At 52.9% G+C, this 24,110-nt stretch overlaps 1 protein-coding gene across 1 annotated transcript in view; it reads right to left on the bottom strand.

Moving 5' to 3' along the window:
• The window catches only part of STMP1 (short transmembrane mitochondrial protein 1), a 68,646-nt gene extending 67,918 nt beyond the window's left edge, over positions 1 to 728 (bottom strand). Inside the window, exon 1 of the mRNA XM_078671757.1 lies at positions 399 to 728. Coding sequence (XP_078527883.1) covers positions 399 to 413 — 15 coding nt within the window. The 5' untranslated portion in view covers positions 414 to 728. The remainder of the gene's footprint in view (positions 1 to 398) is intronic.
• Positions 729 to 24,110: the final 23,382 nt, after the last annotated feature.

Raw genomic sequence — 24,110 nt, 5'->3', positions numbered from 1 at the left:
AAAACGTGAGTTCCTGTTTTCTACACCCCTAACCATGTACGACAAGAGGGCTGCTTCTGCTACAGGTTTTCCTAACATGCCCCGCAATGTATTCCTTTGACCTTTTGTTGTTAATGTCACATTTTTTAAGTTTTATATAGCGCGAACTCTACCCAAAGGTACTGGGGCGCTTTACATGATGAGCACCAGTTACATTACACGAGGGTACATTAAATTGTTTGTAGGCACGGGGAGATTTATAATGGATTTGCCAAGAATCAACAGGATATTGAACCGACGACGGAACTCGAACTTGGTTCCAGTTCCAAAGTCGGCAGCTCTGGCCCTTAGGCGACACTCTCCCCATTTTGTCCCCAAGAGCATGTGCCGTGCACCAATCCAATAACGCTCCCACTTACCAAAAACTGAAGCATTTTTCCTTCGAAAGCGTCCTAAGATAAGAAAACTTTTCATCCAAAAAATCTCACTTCCGGGGACACAGGATGTACCTTCTTCCCTCGCCAGGACCTACTGGGCTCCTTTACTTAGGAATAGAAGGTCGGTACGCCCCTATCAAAGGATGGCTAAGGCAGCGGCCATGTTGGAAAGGTGAAGTGTTTTCGTATATTAAAAGAGATATTTTGCTCAAATGTTTGTAGTAAACCCAGATATAAAGAAAAGAGGATCACCAGATCTATTTCTAAGTTAAATGTTATACTCTTGTTATTGTGAAAAAATCATCGATTTCTTTCGTTCAATTGTGGCCACGGAACTAAAATACATGGCTATGAAAAGAGGACTAAGCGAGGCAGCAATAGCCATTTTGCAGGCTGTTACGGTGGTGAATACACATGATACTTTCCTTACAAGACGTTATCGGTCCACACACGATACAAATCGTTTACAATCTTCGTATCGTAACATAGTTAAATAAAAGAAGAGGGCACGTTTCCCACTGCATGCGTGACTAGTTAGTCCAGGCTCGTTTCATTTTCCCCTAAAATACTGGGATTTGTAGTCCTGGTGTTATACTGGGTTAAAAAAGACTATAAGTGCCAGAATTCCTAAGGAAACAAAGACTGATCTAACTAGTCAATTCCAATTTATAAACTTTATTCGACGATTTAAGTCATAAAAGTGTACATAAAAATCACATTTTTGAATAAAAAATCCATAAAAACATATACAATAAATATTAAAAAGATATTAAACTACAATAGACTAACGCCGAATATCATTTTACATTAATTCATAAATCCTAAAAACAATCTGATAAAATACATTTGGGCCAGAAAAGTGGTAAACAAAAATCTCATATCAATAGCCCCCGATATTTATGGGTGTAAACAGCTTAATAGTCACATGCCTCCCGCTATATGTGTTCTGCGAATTACCCAGGCCCATTTCAGAAATTTGGCCACAGCCAGAGCAATTAGGGGTGTCGGGCTGTACATAAAATTCTTAAAGCCTCCCTGTGTCTTTGTATACCTAATAGTTTGCATACAGGCTTAATCCACAACGATCTAGGAGCAGTATACAAAGGACAGAAGAATAGGAAATGGCTTAGTGACTCTTGCTCCTCCCCACACTTGGGGCATCTATCATTACCGTTTTCCCCTGCCCATTTAGCTGTGAAAGACTTTACTGGGAGGGAGCCTACTCTAAGTTGTAAATAGAGCTTACGGTCCAACTGTTTCACAATAATGTCCCAGTATAATTCCAGCTTTGGCCGATCATTAATTTCCAAGAACTGTTCTGTTAAGTGCGAGGAGAATCCCTTTACCCTCATGTCTGTAATCACCATCTCCCAGTACTTTTCTTGAATTTTTTTTTTAGAGGGAAATAAGGCATTTTCCGGGTCCTCCCATAGCTCCCTCATACCCAATTTAAGAAGTAAAGACCGGATGGCCCTCAGCCAATGAATTTTATGGCAAGAATCCTTAACCATTATCTCCCTCCGACCCAGAGCGTAATGCTGTAATTCCTCCGTAGTCCACAGGCGGCGCCAATACAATAATGGCCTTAAGAATGCTTGATCTTGCACCGCCTTTTTTTCAAGATCCCACATTAGTGGAATTAGCGGGATACTTATGGGAACACTGGTTGCTTTGCGCAGAAATTCATTTTCTGCCAGCGTCAACTTTCTTAAGTCCTCAAATCCCCAAAGTTCGGCTCCATAAAGGGCCGAACTTAGCACCTTCAACCCGTAAACTTCCATTAAGGGGCTAATGGGCTTTGTTAGTGATGAGGAGAATTTTTTCAGAAGAATGCCTGCCTGCTGACAATGTTTAAGCACTGCGATGTCCAGTTGGCTTGACCATCCCAGATCTCTCTGGAGCGTAACCCCCAGGTAGGTGAATGCATCCACCCGCTCCAGCGGGGACCCATTCATATAAATCTTCCCTCTGAAAGGTCTGGCAGACCCCTGCGTCTTGCGGGCAGTAAGGACCATAAATTTCATTTTTTCAGTATTTATTTCTAGGCCCCTAGCGAGGCAGAAATCTTCAAAACGCTTCAGCGCGTTCTGGAGCCCACTAGGTGTTTTGGAAATGATGAGGGTGTCGTCCGCAAACATGAGGATTGGGACCCGCTCACCAGACATCGCAGGGGCGTCGGACGGGACCAGGGAGAGGTACTCCGCCACCCCGTTCACAAAGAGCGAGAACAAGGTCAGCGCCATAACGCAGCCTTGCCTCACTCCCCGCTCCACCGGGAACGGCTCTGTAACCTCTCCCTGGCAACCCCACCGAACCCTAGCAAACGTACCCTCATGCAGACGGACGATCAAACTCAGCAATTCTGGGGCCATCCCCTGCTCCGCTAGGACTTTCCACAATGTGTGACGTGGGACCAAGTCGAACGCCGCCCTTAAATCTACAAGGACTGCGTACAGGGAGTGTTAGACTGGGACCTGGAGGGTCGGCCGAGCACAAGGGGAGAGGCCTCCGGTGAGGGCCGTCTCCAGCGATCGTACAGACAAGTAAATTCCCCCCCCACAGATGGACACCACACGAAGATCAGAGTAACACCTTTTATAGGCAGTTCTTGAAGTAAGGTAGTACGATACAAGGAGATCAGGACACGATGATCCTCTCAATTCTAGTCTCTAGTAGGGAAAGGGGGTAGCGGGACAGTCTTGGTACCTACGGGTACTGAGGTGAACCGGCGGTAGCTCACAATCCTCGAGCTCGGTGGTCGGACGGGTCGGACCGCGGCAGCGCCAGCAGGTCCCGAAGAGATCGTAGGTGGCAACGGGCCGCGGCAGCGCCAGCAGGTCCCAACGAAGAAGGAAGTTACAACGGGCAGCGCCAGCAGGTCCCACGAGGATGAAGGTTGCAGAAGGCCGCGGCAGCGCCAGCAGGCAGGACGATAGTTCACAAGGCAGGGCTGCGGCAGCGCCAGCAGTCCGTCAAGGATGAGTTCTTCTCGGTGTCTCTCGACTCCAGGATACAACTGCCTTCCTGCTCTGGGGCTCCTCGGTTATAGGTCTGGCGCCCTTTGATGTCCAGACCCTCGCACTGGGAGGTCGGGAGGTCCGGGATGAGGGAGTCCAGACACCCAGCAGGGGGGTGGAGCCAGCACCCGGGGAGGCTGGGGGCGATCGGCACCTGGCGGGGGAGAGCCATCGACACTTCTTTCTCCCATTAGCCTGCCAAGTGGTCCGTTCACCTCCTGGATGGATGGTGGTGCCGGGATGGCGGGGCCTGGTGCAGTGTCCAAGATGGCGGCTGGGCCGGGCAATGGGGCTGCCGGGGGCCCGGGCCCGTGACACAGAGATATCCGGGAGCAGGCGTCCCGGAGGGGACGGGTTGGGGGTTGCTTCTGCGTGTAGCCCCCGGAGAGCCGGTGTCTGGGCCCTGTCATGCGGGGAGGGAGCGAGCCCTTCGTGGGGCCTGTCCAACATGCGTCCCCCCCAGCTGAAGGCGGGGAGAGTCACCCATCCTCTTGGGGACTCTCCTCGTCGAGGCGGAAAAAGCGGGACAGGCCATCCGCGTTGGCGTGGTCTTGGCCAGGGCGATGCTCCACAGTGAAGTCCATCCCCTGCAGGGAGATGGACCATCGCAATAGTTTGGGGTTCTCCCCCCGCATTTGCATTAGCCATTGCAGGGGCCGATGATCTGTTTGTACCCGGAAGTGGGTTCCGAAGAGGTAAGGCCGGAGCTTCTTGAGGGCCCATACTACTGCGAAGGCCTCTCGCTCAATGGTGCTCCAGCGCTGTTCTCGGGGCAGGAGGCGTCTGCTGATGAAGGCCACTGGTTGGTCGACTCCCTCGGGGTTCAGTTGGGAGAGGACGGCCCCGATGCCATGGTCTGAGGCATCACTCTGGACGATGAACTCACGGCTGTAGTCGGGGGCCTGGAGCACAGGAGCGGTGCACATGGCGGCCTTCAGCCTCTCGAAGGCCGCTTGACAGTCGGGAGTCCAGTTGACTGTTTTTGGGTTGGTCTTGGATGTGAGTTCCGTGAGGGGCCCCACAATGCTGCCATAGTCCTTTACGAACCGCCGATAGTATCCGGTGAGCCCCAAGAAGGCTCGGACCTCGGTTTGGGTTACGGGGGGGCGCCAGGACTGGATGGCAGCGATCTTGAGCTGGAGGGGGGCCACCAGACCGCTCCCCACTTGGTGTCCGAGGTAGGTCACGGACCCCTGGCCGATTTGGCACTTGCTGGCCTTGATTGTGAGGCCGGCCCGTTGGAGGGCCTGCAGGACCCCTCGGAGGTGGCGGAGGTGGTCTGACCAGTGGCGGCTATACACCGCGATGTCGTCCAGGTATGCGGCGCTGAACTCTTCGAGGCCCGCCAATACCTGGTTCACAAGTCGTTGAAACGTGGCTGGAGCGTTTTTCATGCCGAATGGCATCACTCTGAAATGGTAGTGTCCATCCGGGGTGGAGAAAGCGGATCGTTCTTGTGCCCTGGGGGTGAGGCCGATCTGCCAGTAGCCCGCCGTCAGGTCGAAGATGCTTAGGTAGCGGGCCGCCCCCATGCGGTCAACTAGTTCGTCGGCTCGGGGGATGGGGTGAGCGTCGGTTCGGGTGACAGCGTTCAGACCCCGATAGTCGACGCAGAACCGGAGGTCGGGTGTGGTGCCCGGGGCCGCAGCTTTGGGGACCAGTACAACCGGGCTGGCCCAGGGGCTGTCCGAGGGTTCGATGACTCCGAGTGCGAGCATCTTGGAGACTTCTTCTTGGATGCAGGTGCGTACCCGATCTGGTACTCGGTACGGCCGGTGTCGGATAGGAGGACTGTCGCCAGTGTCCACGTCGTGCAGACACCAGGGGGTGACCCCGGGTGTGAGGGAGAATAGGTTTGCAAATTGCAGCAGGAGGGCCCGACAGTCTTGGCGCTGCTCCGGGGTCAGAGCCTCGGAGAGTTGGACCCCGTCCACTGAACCATCTTTTTCCCCGGCCCCCAGTAGGTCAGGGAGGGGCTCGGAGTCCTCTTCCGCCCCACTGTCTGTAGCCATCAGCAGGCTGAGCTCCGAGCGCACGAAGTGGGGTTTGAATCTGTTGGCGTGGAGGACCCGGAGGGGGTTCCGGGGGGATTCCATGTCGATGAGGTAGGTGACGGGGCTCTTACGCTCGATCACCTTGAAGGGCCCCGTCCATTTGTCCTGTAAGGCACAAGGTTCGATGGGGGACATCACCCATACCTGCTGGCCAGGCTTGAATTCGATGGAGGAGGCATGTTGATCGTACCACTTCTTCATGTCCTCCTGACTGGCTTCAAGATTGGCTTTGGCGAGCTCTCTGAATCGCCGGGTCTGATAACGAAGGGTCAGGAGGTACTTGTAGACGTCTGGAGGGGTCTTCAGGGGGGCCATTTCCCACTCTTCTTTAACTAGGCTGAGAGGCCCGCGAACAGGGTGTCCGTACAGGAGTTCGAAAGGGCTGAAGCCGAGGGACTTCTGGGGGACTTCTCGGTAGGCGAAGAGGAGGCACGGTAGTAGCACGTCCCACTGGCGGCGTAGGGGTTCTTCCAGCCCCATGATCATCCCCTTGAGAGTGCGGTTGAATCGCTCGACCAGTCCGTTTCCTTGCGGGTGATAGGGGGTTGTGAATTGGTAGGTGACTCCGCACTGTTGCCATAGGGATTTCATATATTTTGAAATAAAGTTCGTGCCCCTGTCGCTGACGACTTCCCTGGGGAAGCCCACTCGAGAGAAGATCCCAATTAAGGCTCGACCTACCACTGGTGCTGTTATAGTTCGAAGGGGAACCGCCTCAGGATAGCGGGTGGCGTGGTCCACCAGGACCAGGATGAATCGATGCCCTTGTGCTGTCCGGGGGTCCAGGGGCCCCACAATGTCTATTCCCACCCTTTCGAACGGGGTGGTCACAACGGGGAATGGTTGCAGAGGTGCCTTGAGTTTGCGGCCGCTCTTCCCGCTGGCCTGGCAGGTCGGGCAGGACCGGCAGTGGGTGGAGACGTCATTTCTCATTTTCGGCCAGTAAAAGTGAGTCACCAGGCGGTTGTATGTTTTGTCTTGCCCCAAGTGTCCAGCCAGGGGGACATCATGGGCCAAGTTCAGAAGGAAGTCTCTGAAACGGAGGGGCACCACCAGCACTCGACTGGCCCCCAGCTCCGCTATTCTTTGTTCGCTGTACAGTAGGTCATTGTCCCAATAGATCCAGTGGGCCCCTGCGGTGTCTCCTGCGCCCTGGGCGAGCGCTTGCTGTCGCAGTCCCTCGAGGGAGGGACAGGTCTTTTGCTCTTGCCGGAATTGTTCTTGGGTGGGCCCCCCTTCCTGACGCCACTGAGCCAGGTCCGGAAGGTCTTGGGGCTGAGCGGGCTCTTCGTGGGTTTGTTCCGGGGTGTCGGTAGGGATGGAGTCTACCTCTGGAGCGATCGGGGGAGGAGGTGCTGGCCATTCGGGTTCTTCAGATCTAGGGATGGTGTCGGCGGCCATGGACCGGGTTGTTACGCACGCCCAGCCCGGGAGGCCTAACATCCCCAGGTGCTCTCTTCTTTCAACGGCTGCCCACGGGGAACTCTCGAGATCGTTCCCCAGGAGGCAGTCCACGGGGGCATCGTCGCGGACAGTCACTTTTAACATACCGGAGACTCCTCCCCATTCGAAGGGGACGCAGGCCATCCGACACAGGCTCTCCGAATTGTCGGCCGATCGGACGAGGCAAAGAACGTTTGGCAGAATTTGTTCTGGGGTCACCAGGTGACAACGGACGGCCGTCACACTGGCCCCTGTGTCACGCAGGGCTTCGGCCTTACACCCATTTATGTTCACCCACTGGCTGTATTTCCTGGTGTTGGCTGGTAGGGGAGCCCGCGGGATCAGGTCTCTTCCCCCTAGGCAGGCCAGGGTCATGGCGGCAGGTTCCCACTCGGGCTGCTCCTGCTCATACTCTTCAGGCTCTTCGGAGACTTGCTCTTCTCCTAGGGCGGCGGCAGCCACCTGGCAGGGTCCGGGGGTCTGGTTCTTTGGGCAGGTCGGGTCACTGGCATAGTGGCCGACTCGCTGGCATCGATGACACGTAACGTTGGCTCGGAACCCCGGGCGCATCGGGGGGTTGCCCCGGCCGGCCGGGGGCGCGGTGTTGTTGGCGGGAGCGGCCGGGACGGCGTCTCTGCCCCGGCCCTGTCCTCCTCCTCCTCCTCGGGGACGATGATGACCTTGGTTGGTTCTGTTCTGCTCGTTTGGCCCACTCCGGGTCACTCGGGTGCTCTCCCATCGGTCAGCCTCGGCAGCGAGCTGCCGTGGGTCAGTCAATTTACTGTCGAGGAGGTGCTGCCTGAGCTCGACGAAGCAGTTGTTGGAGAGGTGCTCCCACACAATGAGGTTGAAGAGCTGTTCGTAGGTTGTTACGTTGCTACCCTTGATCCATCCCTCGAAGGCTCGGCTGAAATAGTTCACATATTCTATCCAGGTTGTACCCGGGATCCGGGTGCAGTTGCGGAACCTCTGGCGGTACATCTCGGGCGTCAGCCCATATCGACTGAGGAGGGCGGCCTTCATGTGGTCATAGGACGTCATTTGATGGTCCGGAAGCTGCAGCAGGGCATCCCGGCCTTCATTGACGAATCTCCCCCATAGACCGGCTCCCCAGTCACTTCGAGCGATCCGGTGGGCAGTCATGGCGATCTCGTAGGCCTTGAACCACTGCTGTATGTCGTCGTTCCGATAGTATTCACGGACCACATCCTTGGGGATGTGGACCTTCTGTTCGGTAGTACCTGGGGGGCGCGGTTGCTCGGGCACCCCTAGGTCTTTGTTCTGTTTGCGCATTTCTATCTCCGCTAGCTTGCACTCGTGTTCGTATGCCAGTCTTTTTTCTTCGAGTTCTCTCTGTCTCTGCTTTTCCTCTCGCTCTTCTTGGAGCCGTAAGTGTTCTAAGTTCATCTTTTGTTCTGCCAGTTTCAATTCTCCGTCTAATTTGAGCCGTGCCAACTCTAACTCGTGTAGTCTATTTTTCTCTCGTTCTCGGATCTCTTCCCGGGAGAGATCCGTTCTCCTTTCTTCCGTCAGAGTGGTGTTTGTCTCCGGGGCTTCGGGGTCCCGGGGTCCGGCGATATTTGTCTCTGCCCAGGATTCTAGGGCGTGTTTGAAGTCCTCTTTCGTGCTCAGACCGGTGGTGGCAATGCCTAGTTCTATGCAAAATTGTTTTAGCTCTCGGTGGTTGTACTCTTCCAGTTTTTCCATCTGGAATTTCTCTGCAGATCCGCTCTCTCTGGTCGTCATTGTGGATTAGTCGTAGGGTGAGTTACTCTCTGTACGGTTAGGCGTTGGTTCGGATCGCGCCGCTGGCCACCAATGTTAGACGGGGACCTGGAGGGTCGGCCGAGCACAAGGGGAGAGGCCTCCGGTGAGGGCCGTCTCCAGCGATCGTACAGACAAGTAACTTCCCCCCCCACAGATGGACACCACACGAAGATCAGAGTAACACCTTTTATAGGCAGTTCTTGAAGTAAGGTAGTACGATACAAGGAGATCAGGACACGATGATCCTCTCAATTCTAGTCTCTAGTAGGGAAAGGGGGTAGCGGGACAGTCTTGGTACCTACGGGTACTGAGGTGAACCGGCGGTAGCTCACAATCCTCGAGCTCGGTGGTCGGACGGGTCGGACCGCGGCAGCGCCAGCAGGTCCCGAAGAGATCGTAGGTGGCAACGGGCTGCAGCAGCGCCAGCAGGTCCCAACGAAGATGGAAGTTACAACGGGCCGCGGCAGCGCCAGCAGGTCCCACGAGGATGAAGGTTGCAGAAGGCCGCGGCAGCGCCAGCAGGCAGGACGATAGTTCACAAGGCAGGGCTGCGGCAGCGCCAGCAGTCCGTCAAGGATGAGTTCTTCTCGGTGTCTCTCGACTCCAGGATACAACTGCCTTCCTGCTCTGGGGCTCCTCGGTTATAGGTCTGGCGCCCTTTGATGTCCGGACCCTCGCACTGGGAGGTCGGGAGGTCCGGGATGAGGGAGTCCAGACACCCAGCAGGGGGGTGGAGCCAGCACCCGGGGAGGCTGGGGGCGATCGGCACCTGGCGGGGGAGAGCCATCGACACTTCTTTCTCCCATTAGCCTGCCAAGTGGTCCGTTCACCTCCTGGATGGATGGTGGTGCCGGGATGGCGGGGCCTGGCCGGGCCCAGGGTTGGGGTCGAGCTGAGGCCACGCGGCCGCGTGGTGCAGTGTCCAAGATGGCGGCTGGGCCGGGCAATGGGGCTGCCGGGGGCCCGGGCCCGTGACACAGAGATATCCGGGAGCAGGCGTCCCGGATGGGACGGGTTGCGGGTTGCTTCTGCGGGTAGCCCCCGGAGAGCCGGTGTCTGGGCCCTGGCATGCGGGGAGGGAGGGAGCCCTTCGTGGGGCCTGTCCAACAGGGAGCCATTTCCCAAGACCATGGTACTCCAATATAAAATAATGAAGCGTAAAACCTGGTCTATGGTACTTGTTTTTGGGCGAAAACCAGCCTGGAGGTGACTTAATATATTATCATTATCCATCCAGTTCTGGATTCGGCCCAGAACCAGCCGCCCCATGATTTTTTGCATACAGTCAATCAAGCTAATTGGCCTGTAGTTACTTGCAAGTGACTTATCCCCTTTTTTGTAAACCAGCACTATTTCAGCCCCTTTCCATGATTTAGGGACTTCCATCCCTTGGGCTCTGGCGTTCGCCACATATAAAATATAGGTCCGCCATCGTCCTCTATTATTTAGTAATAGATCTACGGGGACACAATCCATGCCGGGAGCCCGTCCCTCTGTGACAAGGTCGAATGCTCTATCCACATCACCCCCAGTAAAGACAGCCTCCTTATAGAATGTATAATCAAATGCTCCCTCACTCTTCCCCCTCACCCGACTAGCGTATTAGGGCTTAAAAAAATCAACCCAGGCGTTTTGATCAACATTGTTTTGGGGGCTCTCACGATTCACTCCTCTGTCCCATTTAAAAATGTCCCAAAAAAGTTTGGGGTTCTTTGCACTACATGCCATTTTGAGATCCTGCCACTTGGCCTCTTCCCAGTCCCTTTTGGCTATGTGTTGCTTAAGCCTATAATTCGCACGGGCCAACCTTATTGTGCCCACTAGTCACTATGGGCCTGGGAAACTTGTCAGCTATGTGCACACCACTTGACAACAGTGGTCATTAGAGGGAGGCACCTGCGGCACCAATTGCCCATGTTGAAGTTGAGCAGACACTTTGCAAACTAGACACATAAAACAATTTGATACTGTTGCGCTGTAGTGTTGAGCATCCTTGTGGCGCAGTGTTGTATGCAGTGGTAGAAGTGGGCGGGAACGGAAGGGCACGGCGTGCCCCTACTTCTAAAAATAATTTCAGTCAGTTCCCCTACTTCTTTCAAAAAAGCATCCCGGGACGGCAAGAATAGTCCGACTTAAAAACGATAACTTTTTTCATTACATTCCAGGGGCTGCTCGCACTTCTCTGTGAACTCCAGAGACTGAAGCAGCCACAGCCCCCCCTGAGCTCGCACACACCGAGGGTAGGCACATTGTCATTCCCATTGAGGCTGATTACCCCCTTTCAAATGACAATGCGCCCCATACATGCCAACATTTCAGGAGAGCAAAGTGGGAGATTTAAAAAAAAAAAAATGGGAGAATGGGACTTTGAATCGGGTTACTGGCATGTATAGGCTTTGGAATTGTGCTGCTGTAGGATCGGACATTTGAAACGTAAATGCACGTTTTTTTCTTACCTTTCAGAAGCATGGAGCATAATGGCAGGCAGAGAGGGTGATGCAAGTGTTGGGCACTGGCCTGGCAGGTTGTTGGCAGTGCATGCAACCCCACCGGGCTGAAACAGCTCCCCCCCCCCAGTACTTTGCAGGTCTTTAAAAGACGATTCCCTTGTTAATGACGCTTTGTTGGTTTTTCACCCCTTCGAGAGCCCCTGCATCGCCACTCTTTGTTGGAAGAATTATCACTTTACACAATACCAAGAAGTCAGCTGAAACCCCCGAGGATTCGGGTTTTTGCTTGTAGGAATCGGGAGGCGGGAGACTAGCCTTCAAATCGGTAGTCTCACGCCTGAATCGGGAGGGTTGGCATGTCAGGCGCCCACCCTCTGCCTTTAGCATATCAAGTGCCAGTGAAATCGGAGTTGGTGATTACAGAGGAGTTTTCCCCAGACAGAGTACTTGGGGAACTTGACACCATGTGTAATTTGTTAATGTTGTACACAGAGTGAACTGGGCATGAGCAGTAACCAGACAGAAGAGGCGACAGGAGCGACAGGAAAGGAGAGGTACTAGGCAGGAGAGGTGACCGGGCAGGAGAAGTAACGGATATGAGAAGTGGCGGGGCAGGAGAGTTGATGTGTCAGGAGCAGTGACGGGACAGGAGAGGTGACAGGAAAGGAGAGGTGACGGGGGCAGGAGAAGTGATGGGGCAGGAGCAGTGACGGGACAGGAGAGGTGACAGGAAAGGAGAGGTGACGGGGGCAGGAGAAGTGATGGGGCAGGAGAAGTGAAGGGGCAGGAGCGGTGATTAGGCATAGGCAGGAGAGGTAACCGGCAGGAACAGTGAACGGATGGGGCAGTAAACAGATAAGAGCAGTGAACAGGGCAGGAGAAGTGATGGGACAGGAGCGGTGATCAGGCAGGAGTGCTGACCGGACAAGAGCAGTGAACGGGCAGGAGCGGTGACGAGGCAGGAAAAGTGACGTGGCAGGAAAAGTGACGGGGTAGGAAATGTGACGAGGCAGGAAAAGTGACGGGTCAGGAGCAGTGACTGGGCAGGAGAGGCAACAGGAAAGGAGAGGTGACTGGGCAGGAGAAGTAACTGGGCAGGAGAGGTAACTGGACAGGAGAGGTGACCGGGCAGGAGAAGTGATGGGCAGGAGAAGTGACGGGGCAGCAGAAGTGACGTGGTAGGAGAGGTGACAGGGAAGGAGAGGTGATGGGGCAGGGGAGGTGATGGGCAGGAGAGGTAGGTGACGGGGTAGGAGAAGTGACAAAGCAGTAGAAGTAATGGGGCAGGAGCGGTGATTAGGCATGAGCAGGAGTGGTAACCGGGCAGGAGCAGTGAACGGGGCAGGAGCAGTGAACGGGGCAGGAGCAGTGAATGGGCCAGGAGCAGTGAACGGGGCAGAAGTGACGGGACAGGAGAAGTGACGGGACAGGAGAAGTGATGGGACAGGAGAAGTGACGGAACAGGAGAAGTGACTGGGACAGGAGAAGTGACGGGGAAGGAGAGGCAACAGGGCAGGAGAGGCAACAGGGCAGGAGAAGTGACCGGGCAGGAGAAATGACCGGGCAGGAGAAATGACCGGGCAGGAGAAGTGACCGGGCAGAAGAAGTGACGAGCAGGTGATGTGACGGGCAGGTGACGTGACGGTCAGGTGACATGACAGGGCAGGAGAGGAGACGGGCAGGTGATGTGACAGGGCAGGAGTGGTGACGGGGCAGGAGGGGTGATGGGGCAGGAGTGGTGATGGGGCAGGAGAGGTGACGGGGTAGGAGAGGTGATGGGGCAGGAGAGTTGACGGGGCAGAAGCAGTGATTAGGCATGAGCAGGAGCAGTGACCGGGCAGGAGTGGTGAACCGACAGGAGCCATGAATTGACAGGAGCGGTGAATGGAGCAGGAGCGGTGAACAGGGCAGGAGCGGTGAAAAAGGGCAGGAGCAGTGAACAGGGCAGGAGTGGTGAACAGGGCAGGAGCGGCGAACAGGGCAGGAGCAGTGAACAGGGCAGGAGCAGTGAACAGGGCAGGAGAAGTGACGGGCAGGAGAAGTGACAGGCCAGGAGAAGGGAGGGGGAAGGAGAGGCAACCGGGCAGGAGAGGCAACAGGGCAGGAGAAGTGACCGGGCAGGAGAAGTGACCGGGCAGGAGAAGTGACCGGGCAGAAGAAGTGACGGGCAGTTGATGTGATGGGCAGGTGACGTGACGGTCAGGTGACGTGACAGGGCAGGAGAGGAGAGATGACCGGGCAGGAGAAGTGACCGGGCAGGAGAAGTGACGGGAAGGTGACATGACGGGGCAGGAGTGGTGACAGGGCATGAGTGGTGATGGGGCAGGTATGGTGATGGAGCAGGAGAGGTGACGGGGCAGGAGAGGTGATGGGGCAGGAGAGGTGATGGGGCAGGAGAGGTGATGGGGCAGGAGAGGTGACGGGGCAGAAGCAGTGATAAGGCATGAGCAGGAGCAGTGCCCGGGCAGGAGTGGTGAACCGACAGGAGCGTTGAATGGACAGGAGCGGTGAACAGGGCAGGAGCGGTGAACAGGGCAGGAGCGGTGAACAGGGCAGGAGCAATGAACAGGGCAGGAGTGGTGAACAGGGCAGGAGCAGTGAACAGGGCAGGAGCAGTGAACAGAGCAGGAGCAGTGAACAGGGCAGGAGAAGTGACGGGCAGGAGAAGTGACGGGCCAGGAGAAGGGAGGGGGCAGGGGAATTGATGAAGCGGGAGTGTTGATCGAGCATGAGCAGGAGGACTGACTGGACAGGAGCAGTGAAAGGGCAGGAGCAGGCGTTTCCCAGGGAGACTTGAAGGGTAGGGGGCCAGTTTAGTTTGGGGGGACCGGTTTTGTAGAAGTTCCGGAGTTTTAAAAACACTGCAAAGTTCTTTGTATAGTCAGCAGGTTTCGGTCAACAATACAAGTGCCAAGATAACTTTGGTGATCAATATACCTGCTGGAGAGAGATGGGAGCATGTTTTATCTAGTGGCTGTTTTACTCATCTAAGGGAGTGTAGAGGGGTAATATGCCTGCTGCAAAGAACATGTACCATGCATATCAAAGAGCAGTATGTTATGTGCATAGTTCAGTGGGTACTGCTTTGTGTTCACTTCCCGAATGAAAGGACACTTGAATACATAAGGCCTGGCAGTTCGGGCTGGACTGTTCCCATTAGGCGCAGAATCTAGACCAGAGTTCTTCAAACTGTGGGGCGCGCCCCCCCTGGGGGGGCGCGACACCATCCCCGGGGGGGGGCGCGCACTCGACCCTAACAGCTGCTTTTGTTGTCCTCCACTGTTCCCCGCATCGCAATCTTTACCCATTTCAAATGGGAATTTCTTTTCATCAGCAAACTCCGGTGACAGAGCGTTGGGGGGGGGAGGGAGGGGAAATCACTGGGCGCGACGTGCCATGCTTTATTCTGCTAAGTGATACGAGTTCACCGTCCTGGGAGGGGGTTAATTGGTGGAGCTGAATGCTTCAGCTGCAGTGGGAGGCAGGAAGTCTCCTTTGCTAAAAACAAAAGCAAACGAAGAGACAGTCCTGTTCCTTTGTGTTCGATTTCAAAGCAGAGGAGACTCCTTGCCTCCCACTGCAGCTGAAATGACTGTTCCATAGCTGCCACGGTTTCAGATTGCTATGTGTTACACTTTTATAATTTCAGTGTAATTATGAGTGACATTTCAACCACTGAGTGACACTTTTCTCGGGAGCAAAATCAAGCAGTAATGACTAGGGAAATGTATATAAACATTAGAAATGACACACATATTGGAGCATTCATTCAATTAATTCACTTGTATAAATTCTAGACCGCCTTGGCTGCAGAGTTTACGTGACTTATCAGATCTTTAAAAACAATTTCTGTAATATCAAAATTTGCATTGTGTTGCTTGGCTTTTGAATTTCATAGGATAACTGTGTTATTTAATGACAGAATTATACATTGACTTGAAAATCATAATTGGCTAAATATATTTACGAACAAGCTACCTGAGAGCTTCAGAATATTGAATGGCTTTTAAATGTGACATATTGCTTTCCGTTGTCATGCTGCCACTGGCATTCCCATTTGATTATATTTTCCGAAATTCAAATGCTTTGTATGATTGTGGTGGTATTTAATTCACAGTTCTTCTTACCCCCATACACAGTCCTGTCACCTCACTCAGGTAAACTTGTGTGCCATTCTGCTCACTGCCACTTGGATCGCAGGTGGAAAAGGCCTAACGCCACTGTATGTTGATTGGATAGTAAAGACTGTGGGCATTATAAAGTTATTTTCTGCCTTGTCGCCACTGTAGTAGACGCAGTGTCTCTACCATGCCGGCAGTGGCTGGGACGTCAAATCTACAGTTGTCTGCTGTTAAACAGACCCATACATACATGGGTAAAAGATACATAATGCTGCAGGTCAGCCATGCCAGCATGGTGTTCTTGTCATCACTTGTGGTTCCTGATTGTAGGCCTCCCAAAGCAGAAGGTGGTAAGCCCATCCTAAACTAAAATCCCCCATGCTGTGATAGTGTTCTTCCGTGGCGTGGTGCTTTTCTGCCCTACTACTAGTACTACACAAACCTAGTCACTTAGCTAAAAAAAAACTGTAACAGCAATCTATTCACGGCAGCAGCAGATACGTGTTTAAAAAGATGTAATTGATAACTACAGTTTAGTTAATAGATTACCTGCTCTATCAGGAATTTTATTATTATTATTATTCATGTTCGTCACTGGACAGCAGCTGAGCCCGGATGCGGCCCGGTAGGCTTGGTCCCTCCCAGTCACATGGTATATTACCGCCACCGATGTGCCATCAGTCATGCTGCAACCAATGAGCACAGCAGCTTGCTGCACCCACTCTCACTGTGACTGTTCCCCCCCATTTCCCCCCGGCGTTGCACAGTGACCCTGGCTCGTGAGCCAGCCAGCCTCTCTAGCCCTGACTTTGGCTGACTGGTGCAGGTGGGATCCGATACCACATTGGAATCGTCCATGAGCCATCTTTACCGCAGATGGTCGACGGTGCCCTGCATTGGCAACGGTGAAAATCAGCTGCAGCTGGCATTAGTTACTGTTGGAAATACCTCAGTCAGCTGCGGTCAGAGCGGCAAGTTCAGGAGGAGCAGGAGCTGCGCATGTTAAGTTAAAGAAATACAGGCGGCAGCAGGAGGACCGTCGGAAGTGACGCACATAGCCTAGTATTGTGAGTCTACTTCATCATTGGGCACTAACTGCAGTGACGTTGACACTTTAAGTTCGGCGCCATGTGTGTCAGCCCGGCCTGGAAGTGTGTCTAACTTGAATACTACAATTACATTGTAGCAGAACTAACGCGCAAGCCGCAGAGCTGCAAACAGATCTAGCAACATTATTTGTTGGATATGGCCCGTGATATGCACGTGGCGGTAGATTCCAGAAATTTCTGTCAGGTGGTTGGGGGGCCCAACATCTAAAAAAATTCAGATGGTGGGGCTCAACCTACAAAAGTTTGAAGACCGCTGATCTAGACTGATTTGCATATGGCTGGGTCCAAACTGGAATGGCATGGTGAGCAAAAAACGATGGATTTAAGCCAAGATCTCTGAACTGGGGTGAATGTATGACATTGTTCTGCATTCTGTCCATCAATTGTTCTTTTTAGGTCGAGGACCGAAGGCTGCGCTTGCGCAGTCTCCGGTGGGAGATTTAATGATTTGTAGTATGGAGTTTGAACCCGCCTCTCTCTTCCATTGGCTGGCTCACTAAACGGAGGCCAGCCATTGGATGAGAGGGGCATCACTCCAATCAAGCCCCGTCTCTTTCGGATTCGGGGGCGTGTTTTTTGCATTCTTTCGCTCTGTGACGTCATCCGTCACTCAGAACACAAAAAAACACGCCCCGATTCTGAAAATTTTGGAAGCTTGCAGCCGCCATTTTTTTTGGGGGGTTGTTGGCAGGAACAGCCTCGCTGGCCCTGACTAATATCCCGCCGAAATCCTGCTCCTCCTCGCCGCTACGCTGAGCCCTTGGTGACTGCTGGGCTCTGGACAACGGTGGTGTCCCCTAAACACTGCGCCAAGGCTTCTTGGCCTGCAATCGGAGACTTTTCTGGCACGACAATCGGGTCGCGGTCTCCCAAAAAATGGCGTCTCCTCACTCCTGATCGCTATCGGAGCCTAGACCAGCGGCGCTCCTCTGAGTCCTGGGGCCGAAAGAGACGGCGGAGCCAACGGCCGCACACAGCCTTGCTGCCCGACGGTGCCATCGGCGGTCAACGCTGGCACGAGTGGATCCTGCTACCGCTCCAGAGTCTCTGCGTCTGCCGGTGAGGATCGTGAGTGCCGGTGTTACGCCCCGCCTTTAGTGCTGTCCGACGATCCCCGCGACTGAACCCACCGATGCCGGACTGCCGCCTTTGCCCTGGATTGCATGGGAGGCATCGCGATACGGAAACGGCTTCGGGGAGTCCCCGAGTGGGAGGGGAGGAGCTCCGGTGTACTGGTACTGGTGCCTGGGGTTTGCGGGAACGTACTGTGCCCTGTGACTGGAGAGGCGGTGAGTTTCCCCTGCAATGGCCCCCAGCAGCCCCCCTGTCCCTGCGACCCGGCTGCTTTGGGGTGGGGTGCCGGTAGAAACTACCACGGGGTGGGGCGGGAGCAGCAGGCTTTGGATCAGTACTCATGCCGTGTAGGGAGGCTCACGCCCGGGCTTCCCCATAACACAGCTCACGCCCCCAGCCAACCTGTCTTGTACACTGGCCGGACTCTGTCATTCTGCCACATACACGGATTTTCTGCCTGCGGCAGTGGGGGGAGTCTCGAGAGCTTGTCCCAGGGTTGTGCGCTGGGGTGTCCCCATCTCTGGGGTTTGCTGTCCCGCCATGAATAAGTGGCAGTCTCTGTTCCAGAGGACGGGCTCACGCTCCAGCCTCCGGCTGTCCCAGGTGAGTGAGAGTGAGGGCGAGGGATTTGAGAGACTGCAGTGTGTCCGAGAGACAGACGCAGCATGCGAGATGTCTGTCTCAGTAAGTATAGGTTTATCCCGGTCTTGTCATGGTGTCCGTGAAGTACTCACTCAACTTGCTGAGACGACACTCGCATTCCGGGTACCGACTGGCACTCCATGAAGCATGCACTCCTACCTCACTGAAGAATGCTGTACCTGAGGCACTCTCACCCCCCTGAGGCACACTCACTCTCGCACCCCCCTGAGGCACACTCACTCTCGCACCCCCTGCGAAACACCCCTGTGTGATCTTCCGTCGGGCTGTGGGCTCCGGACACGTCTTCACTGTTCTTTGTGTACTTTGGGACCCGGCCACACGGCCGCGGCCTCCCTCACTCGGGGGATGTGACTGACGTCCCCTCACCCTGGCACTTCTTCACCCCAGCCACTCTCTCGCCGCCTGGCCCTTTACATGCGTGGGGCAGCCAGAAGAACAGGGGGTGAGGGGCAGGGAGATGGAGTAAAGGATAGAGTGGGGGATAGGGGACAGGGTGAGATGCAGGAGGGGGAGCGGACAATGAGGCAGAGAGGGGGCTTGGGAGTGGAGAGACACGTCCAAGAGCAAGATGCTAGCTGGAGAAAAGCGAGAGTGCGAAAGAGAGCGGCGGGAGGTGGGGGTCTTTAGTGAGTTAAGAAGAACCCAAAAACGACAAGGAAATGGACAAGACAGATTGTGAGAACGTTGCACAGAAGGGGGGAGCGAGTCCCTGAGAAGCCGAGTGAAGGGTGGGGCAGCGATCAGTCATGCAGCAAGTTCAGTGGCACCGGGCCAGAGGGTCTGAGGCCCCTCTGCACCCCAACAATGAATGTATTTCAGAACCTAGACTTGAGGTTAAGAAAGGATAGCGCTCGCACCAGGACCCCTGCAAGCAAGGAACTCGGCCTACCAATCCCATGGTTTGATATTAAGATAATACAATAATGGGGCACATTGGGCCCTCGACCTCCTCGGCCGCGGTGTCACTGCACCTGCTGCATATTCATAGCTCCGACCGTGACAGGGCGACAAACTGAAAAGGCCATGGTACACTAGACATGGGGTAAGCGATGGTAAGGGGTAGGGTGACAGACGTCCCGGACTCTCCCGGTGCCTGAAGCTTTTTAAAATATTCAACACATGTTCCGTTTTTTAAACATAGGTCAAGTCAGCCTGCAAAACGAAGCACGGTTGAAAGTTATACTTATATTTCCAAATGCAACACTAACTTTTGAAATAATATAAATCATTTATCTGTGGGAGGAGGAGAGGAAATGGAAAGAAGCAGCAGAAACAGGGAGACAGAGAGGAGGAAGAAAACGTGACACAGAGAAGAGAGAATGGAGTGAGAAGAAAGGAAAATGAAACGATAAGGAAAGGCATGGATAGAGCCCCCCCATTCAAGTTTCAGTCGAATACCTACATTTGAATTTTACAACGAGAGGGGCTGCCGCACGACACCCCCGCTCCCACTGAATAGCGGATATCTTATTTTAATTGTATAATGAGTTTCATACAAGTTTTACATTCGGTAAATGCGTCCGCCCGTAAGCGTGTTCCTAAAGTGGGCAGTTTCCTTTGGAAATTCAACGAGGGAAAGTGTCACGTGTTAATCCCCACAGGAAGCTGTGCCGTGAACATCTGCAGTGAAAGTAAACAAACCTTCTCACCACTTAAAGCGACGTGGGAGGGGTGCATTTCCAATTCTTTGTTTTACACCTACGACACTGTTTGGGGCAAATCAACAACCCTCTTCCTCTGTAATGGAATGAGCGGGTCGTTGCCCCTGCCAACCTGTCTTGTGCACTGGACGGACTCTGTCATTCTGCCACATACACGGATTTTCTGCCTGCGGCAGTGGGGGGAGGGGGAATCCTGCCTTCATTCCCCGACACCGTGATTGGCAAAGGGGTGCCTCCATTGAAACCGACCGACCAGGACTCCTGCAGCGCCAATCCCCCCTGCGCCAATGCACGCCCTCCCCAGAGTTATCCTCCCGCCGCCCACAGTTCCCAGACCTGGGAAGATACCCCTTCCCCATCAGCACGGCTCCGCGCCCTACTCTCCTCTCCCGGTCCTTTGCCCCCCCCACGCCCTCCGTGGAGCTTCCGTCGCCCCCTCCGTAGCCGCCCCCATGTCTGCTCCCTTTATCGGCTGCAGGTCTTGTCTTCTTTCTGCCGTATGGGCACTTCGGAGCACCGATATGCCTCCCGCAAGGTCACGGAGGTGCAGGCTCACTCTCCCCTTGGAGCACTGAGTTGGGCACACAATAAATTCACATCAGCAGCGCCGATGACCGCCCTCCCAAGAGTTATCCTCCCGCTGCCCTCAGTTCCCAGACCTGGGAATCCCTTTGCCCTGCCCTCGGGAGAGGCTGCTGGGGACACTGCCTCCCTGCTGGATGTGGCCTGGCAGACCTGCACCAGCACAGCCCCGGCCCGGGGGGGGGGGGGGGGAGCCCGGCGGACAGATGCGACCTCCCCGTGACCGGCGCAGGGCACCCAGAAGGACTCAACACCAAGCATAGAAGGGACCGGAGCGACCCGGAGATGCCCCACAAGAAGCACAAGTGCCCCAACCCAGGCTGCGGCAAGGTGTACGGCAAGTCCTCACACCTGAAGGCTCATCTGAATGAATGAAAGTTTATTTATATTGCGCAAAACTTAACCCAAAGGGCATCAAGGCGCATTCCAGACATAAAGGAGTACGAAAGTAAGAAAAAGAGAATGAATTAATTAATAAATCATCTGAGGACGCACACAGGTCAGTCCTGTCACAGCCCCCTGGATGTGCTTCCTTCCCTGTCCCCTCGCTGTGCTTGCTTCCGTGCCCCCTCGCTGTGCTTGCTTCCCTGCCCGCTCGCTGTGCTTGCTTCCCTGCCCCCTGGCTGTGCTTGCTTCCCTGCCCCCTGGCTGTGCTTGCTTCCCTGCCCCCTCACTGTGCTTGTTCTCTTGTGTGTGTATGTGGCTCTGGGTGTGTGTGTGGCTCTGGGTGTGTGTGTGTGGCTCTGGGTGTTTGTGTGGCTCCGGGTGTGTGTGTGTCGCTCTGGGTGTGTGTGTGGGGCTCTGGGTGTGTGTGTGTGGCTCTGTGTGTGTGTGTGGGGGGGCTCTGTGTGTGTGTGTGTGTGGCTCTGTGTGTATGTGTGTGGGGCTCTGTGTGTGTGGGGCTCTGTGTGTGTGGGAGGCTCTGTGTGTGTGGGGGGCTCTGTGTGTGTGTGGGGCTCTGTGTGGGTGGCTCTGTATGTGTGTGTGGGTGGCTTTGTGTGGGTGTGGCTCTGTGTGGGTGTAAATGCAATAGGTCCTGCATTTGCGAGCGATTACGCTATTGGCATTGTAAATGACAATGCCATTTATTTAACGATTAAGCTATTGGCAATGTAAATGACAATGCCATTTATTTATGATTTAAAAAAAAAAAAGTCATGAGCAATGCCAATAACTCTACCTTTAATAATGCCGAGACCATTGCATTGTAAATGCTTGTTTGCATTTGTCTCCCGAGTGGAACAGGTATGCTCAGACATGAGTCCCATGTTCTCCATGCCACTGGAATCAAGCTATCCTGGCTGATGAGGGCTGAAAGCCCGGGCCCGGACTGAAAGCCCGAAACCGGTCCTAGGATGCTTGTTTCCAGTCCAGGGAGGACCTGGCTTGGCAGTTCAGGCTGGACTGTTCCCATTGGGTGCAGGATCAAGACTGATTTGCATATGGCTGGGTCCAAACTGGAATGGCATGGTGAGCAAAGAAACAATGGATTTAGGCCCAGATCTCTGTACTGGGGTGAATGTATGATATTGTTCTGCACTCTGTCCACCAGTTGTTCTTTTTGCTATATTATGATTGAGCAGCTAGCTGGCTGACATGAATATGAAGGAGCCTTTGTGGGTTTCCGTGAGTCTAGATTCTCCTGAAGAGTCCCTTTCTCTTCTGAGCCCTGCTTAACACATGTGTACAGGAGGAGCCCTGTATTCATGACCTCAATGTTTGAGACAAAAATTAATTATGGATTTCTGAACAATGAGAGTAAAAGCATTAAGGTAACATGTTGTTCCTGCTTATATTTCACACGCTTTACATAAACTTGTATTCCCTATGAGTATTTGCTTTTTCCTGAATTAAACCTCAAATAAATGTTTTAATTAAATAACGTTATAACCTGTAACTGGTCAGTGAAATGCTAAACGTACAAAAAATTGGTATGTTTTGCTATTTCTAGTCACACCCCTGACTCCGCCCACTGATTCAATCTTCGGTTATTCCCGCCCCCTGATTCTCCACCCACAGTTCCCCTACTTTTTTCCCCACTTCGACCACTGGTTGTATGCCCTTGTGTCGCCTCTGTGCATGAGGTTGCCTAGTTTGGGCTTTATGGCGCTTCTGTGTTGTTGAGTCGAGTGTATCTGCAAGGTCCGTTGCAACGACGTTAGTCCGTTCCTGATGTACCTCAGAGATGCTGGATGTTCCTGGTTGTGGATGCTATATTTTGGAATAAACGTCCATGAATTCTTACCTGTCTCCAGAGTCCCTTACTACAGCTCGGCGACAAGCAGATTCCTACACCATACACCCACCAAACGCAACTTTTAATTTTCTTCATTTTCAAGAGGTTCCTCGTTGGTGACTTCCTGGCAGGTTAACATTTATTTTATTTATTTATTTAGGAGTTTTATATACAGCTGGCCAGAGCCGAAGGTATCGGAGCGCTTTACAACATAACTAGTGGGGAAATCACAGAATATAACAGTAGTATACATATTGACTCTTGGTGAATCGAAAGTCTCAGAGCACAATACAACCTTGATAGCAAGAACTCACAAGATATAAGAGTAATATACACATCGTGGCGTGGCACAGGAATGAGTCGGGAGGTGGGTGAGGTAGAAGTCTTGATGTTAAGGTGGCTGAGTGCTGCAATGGGTACGAGTCTGCTTTAGGGGGGCAGCTCTCCGTTCGGAAGGGATCAGTTGAGGAAGAGGTCTTTGAGCTGCCTTTTGAATTTTATAAAGGAGGGGGTAATCCTGATGGATCAGTGACTAAATATCGAGGGACAGAATATCTACAGAAAAATATCGAGGGACAGAATATTGAGTTCCAATCTACAAACAGGTAAGTACTGAAATATCGAGTACAAAAATTCGTTGTTAAAAATTTAGATAACTAAAATATCGAATTTTTTAAATGTATTAAAACTAATATAAAAATAATTAAATAATAAACACAATTAAGTAAAACTTAGTTAAAATAATGTAAAAAAGCTTAAATGTAAAAATATTAAATGTAATGTAAAAAAATATTTTAATTGTTTTTTACATATATATTAACTTAATGTTAAAAAACTTAATTAATATTCTTAATCATATATATTTTTTAAACATTATTAAAAAATATGATTACATATATATAAATAAACCTATTATATACATTTAAAAATAAATAATATACAATATTAATCTTTTTTATGGAAATTAATATTTTACACTACATTAAGGGCCTGATTCTGATGCGGGTTGGAAAGCATTCCCACCCAGGGCCTGATTCTGATGCGGTTAGGAAAGCCTCCTAATGGCATTTGCTCCTTCCAAATAGGATCGGGAGCGACCCAGTGCCCAATTATGATGCGGTTAGAAACATGTGCACCCATTGAAGTCAATGGGAGTCCAACCAAATCGTATCTGGGAGCATCAGGATGCATCGTACTTGGTCGGTCGGACTCTCCCGATCCAAGTGGGTCAGAAACCGATTCGGTCGGGAAGCATTTCCAACCCGTATCAGAATCAGCCCCTAAATGTAACAATATTAAAAACGTTGCAAAGCGTAGGGAATACAATTAGTATTCACACTCCAACAAGTGCAAAAGTATGGAATGTGTTGGATAGGGGGTGGGTAGAAATTACTATTCCCACTCCAGTGAGTGGAACAGTAGGGAAAGTGTTGGATAGCGGGTGGGTAAAAATTACTATTCCCACTCCAGCGAGTGGAACAGTAGGGAAAGTGTTGGATAGCCGGAGTGTAAAAATT

This window comes from Lissotriton helveticus, chromosome 1_1, assembly GCF_964261635.1.
Source record: "Lissotriton helveticus chromosome 1_1, aLisHel1.1, whole genome shotgun sequence".
In the NCBI taxonomy this organism is placed as follows: Eukaryota; Metazoa; Chordata; class Amphibia; order Caudata; family Salamandridae; genus Lissotriton; species Lissotriton helveticus.
Note: the sequence above shows the minus strand (reverse complement) of the source record. Positions and strands in the feature narration are given on the sequence as shown.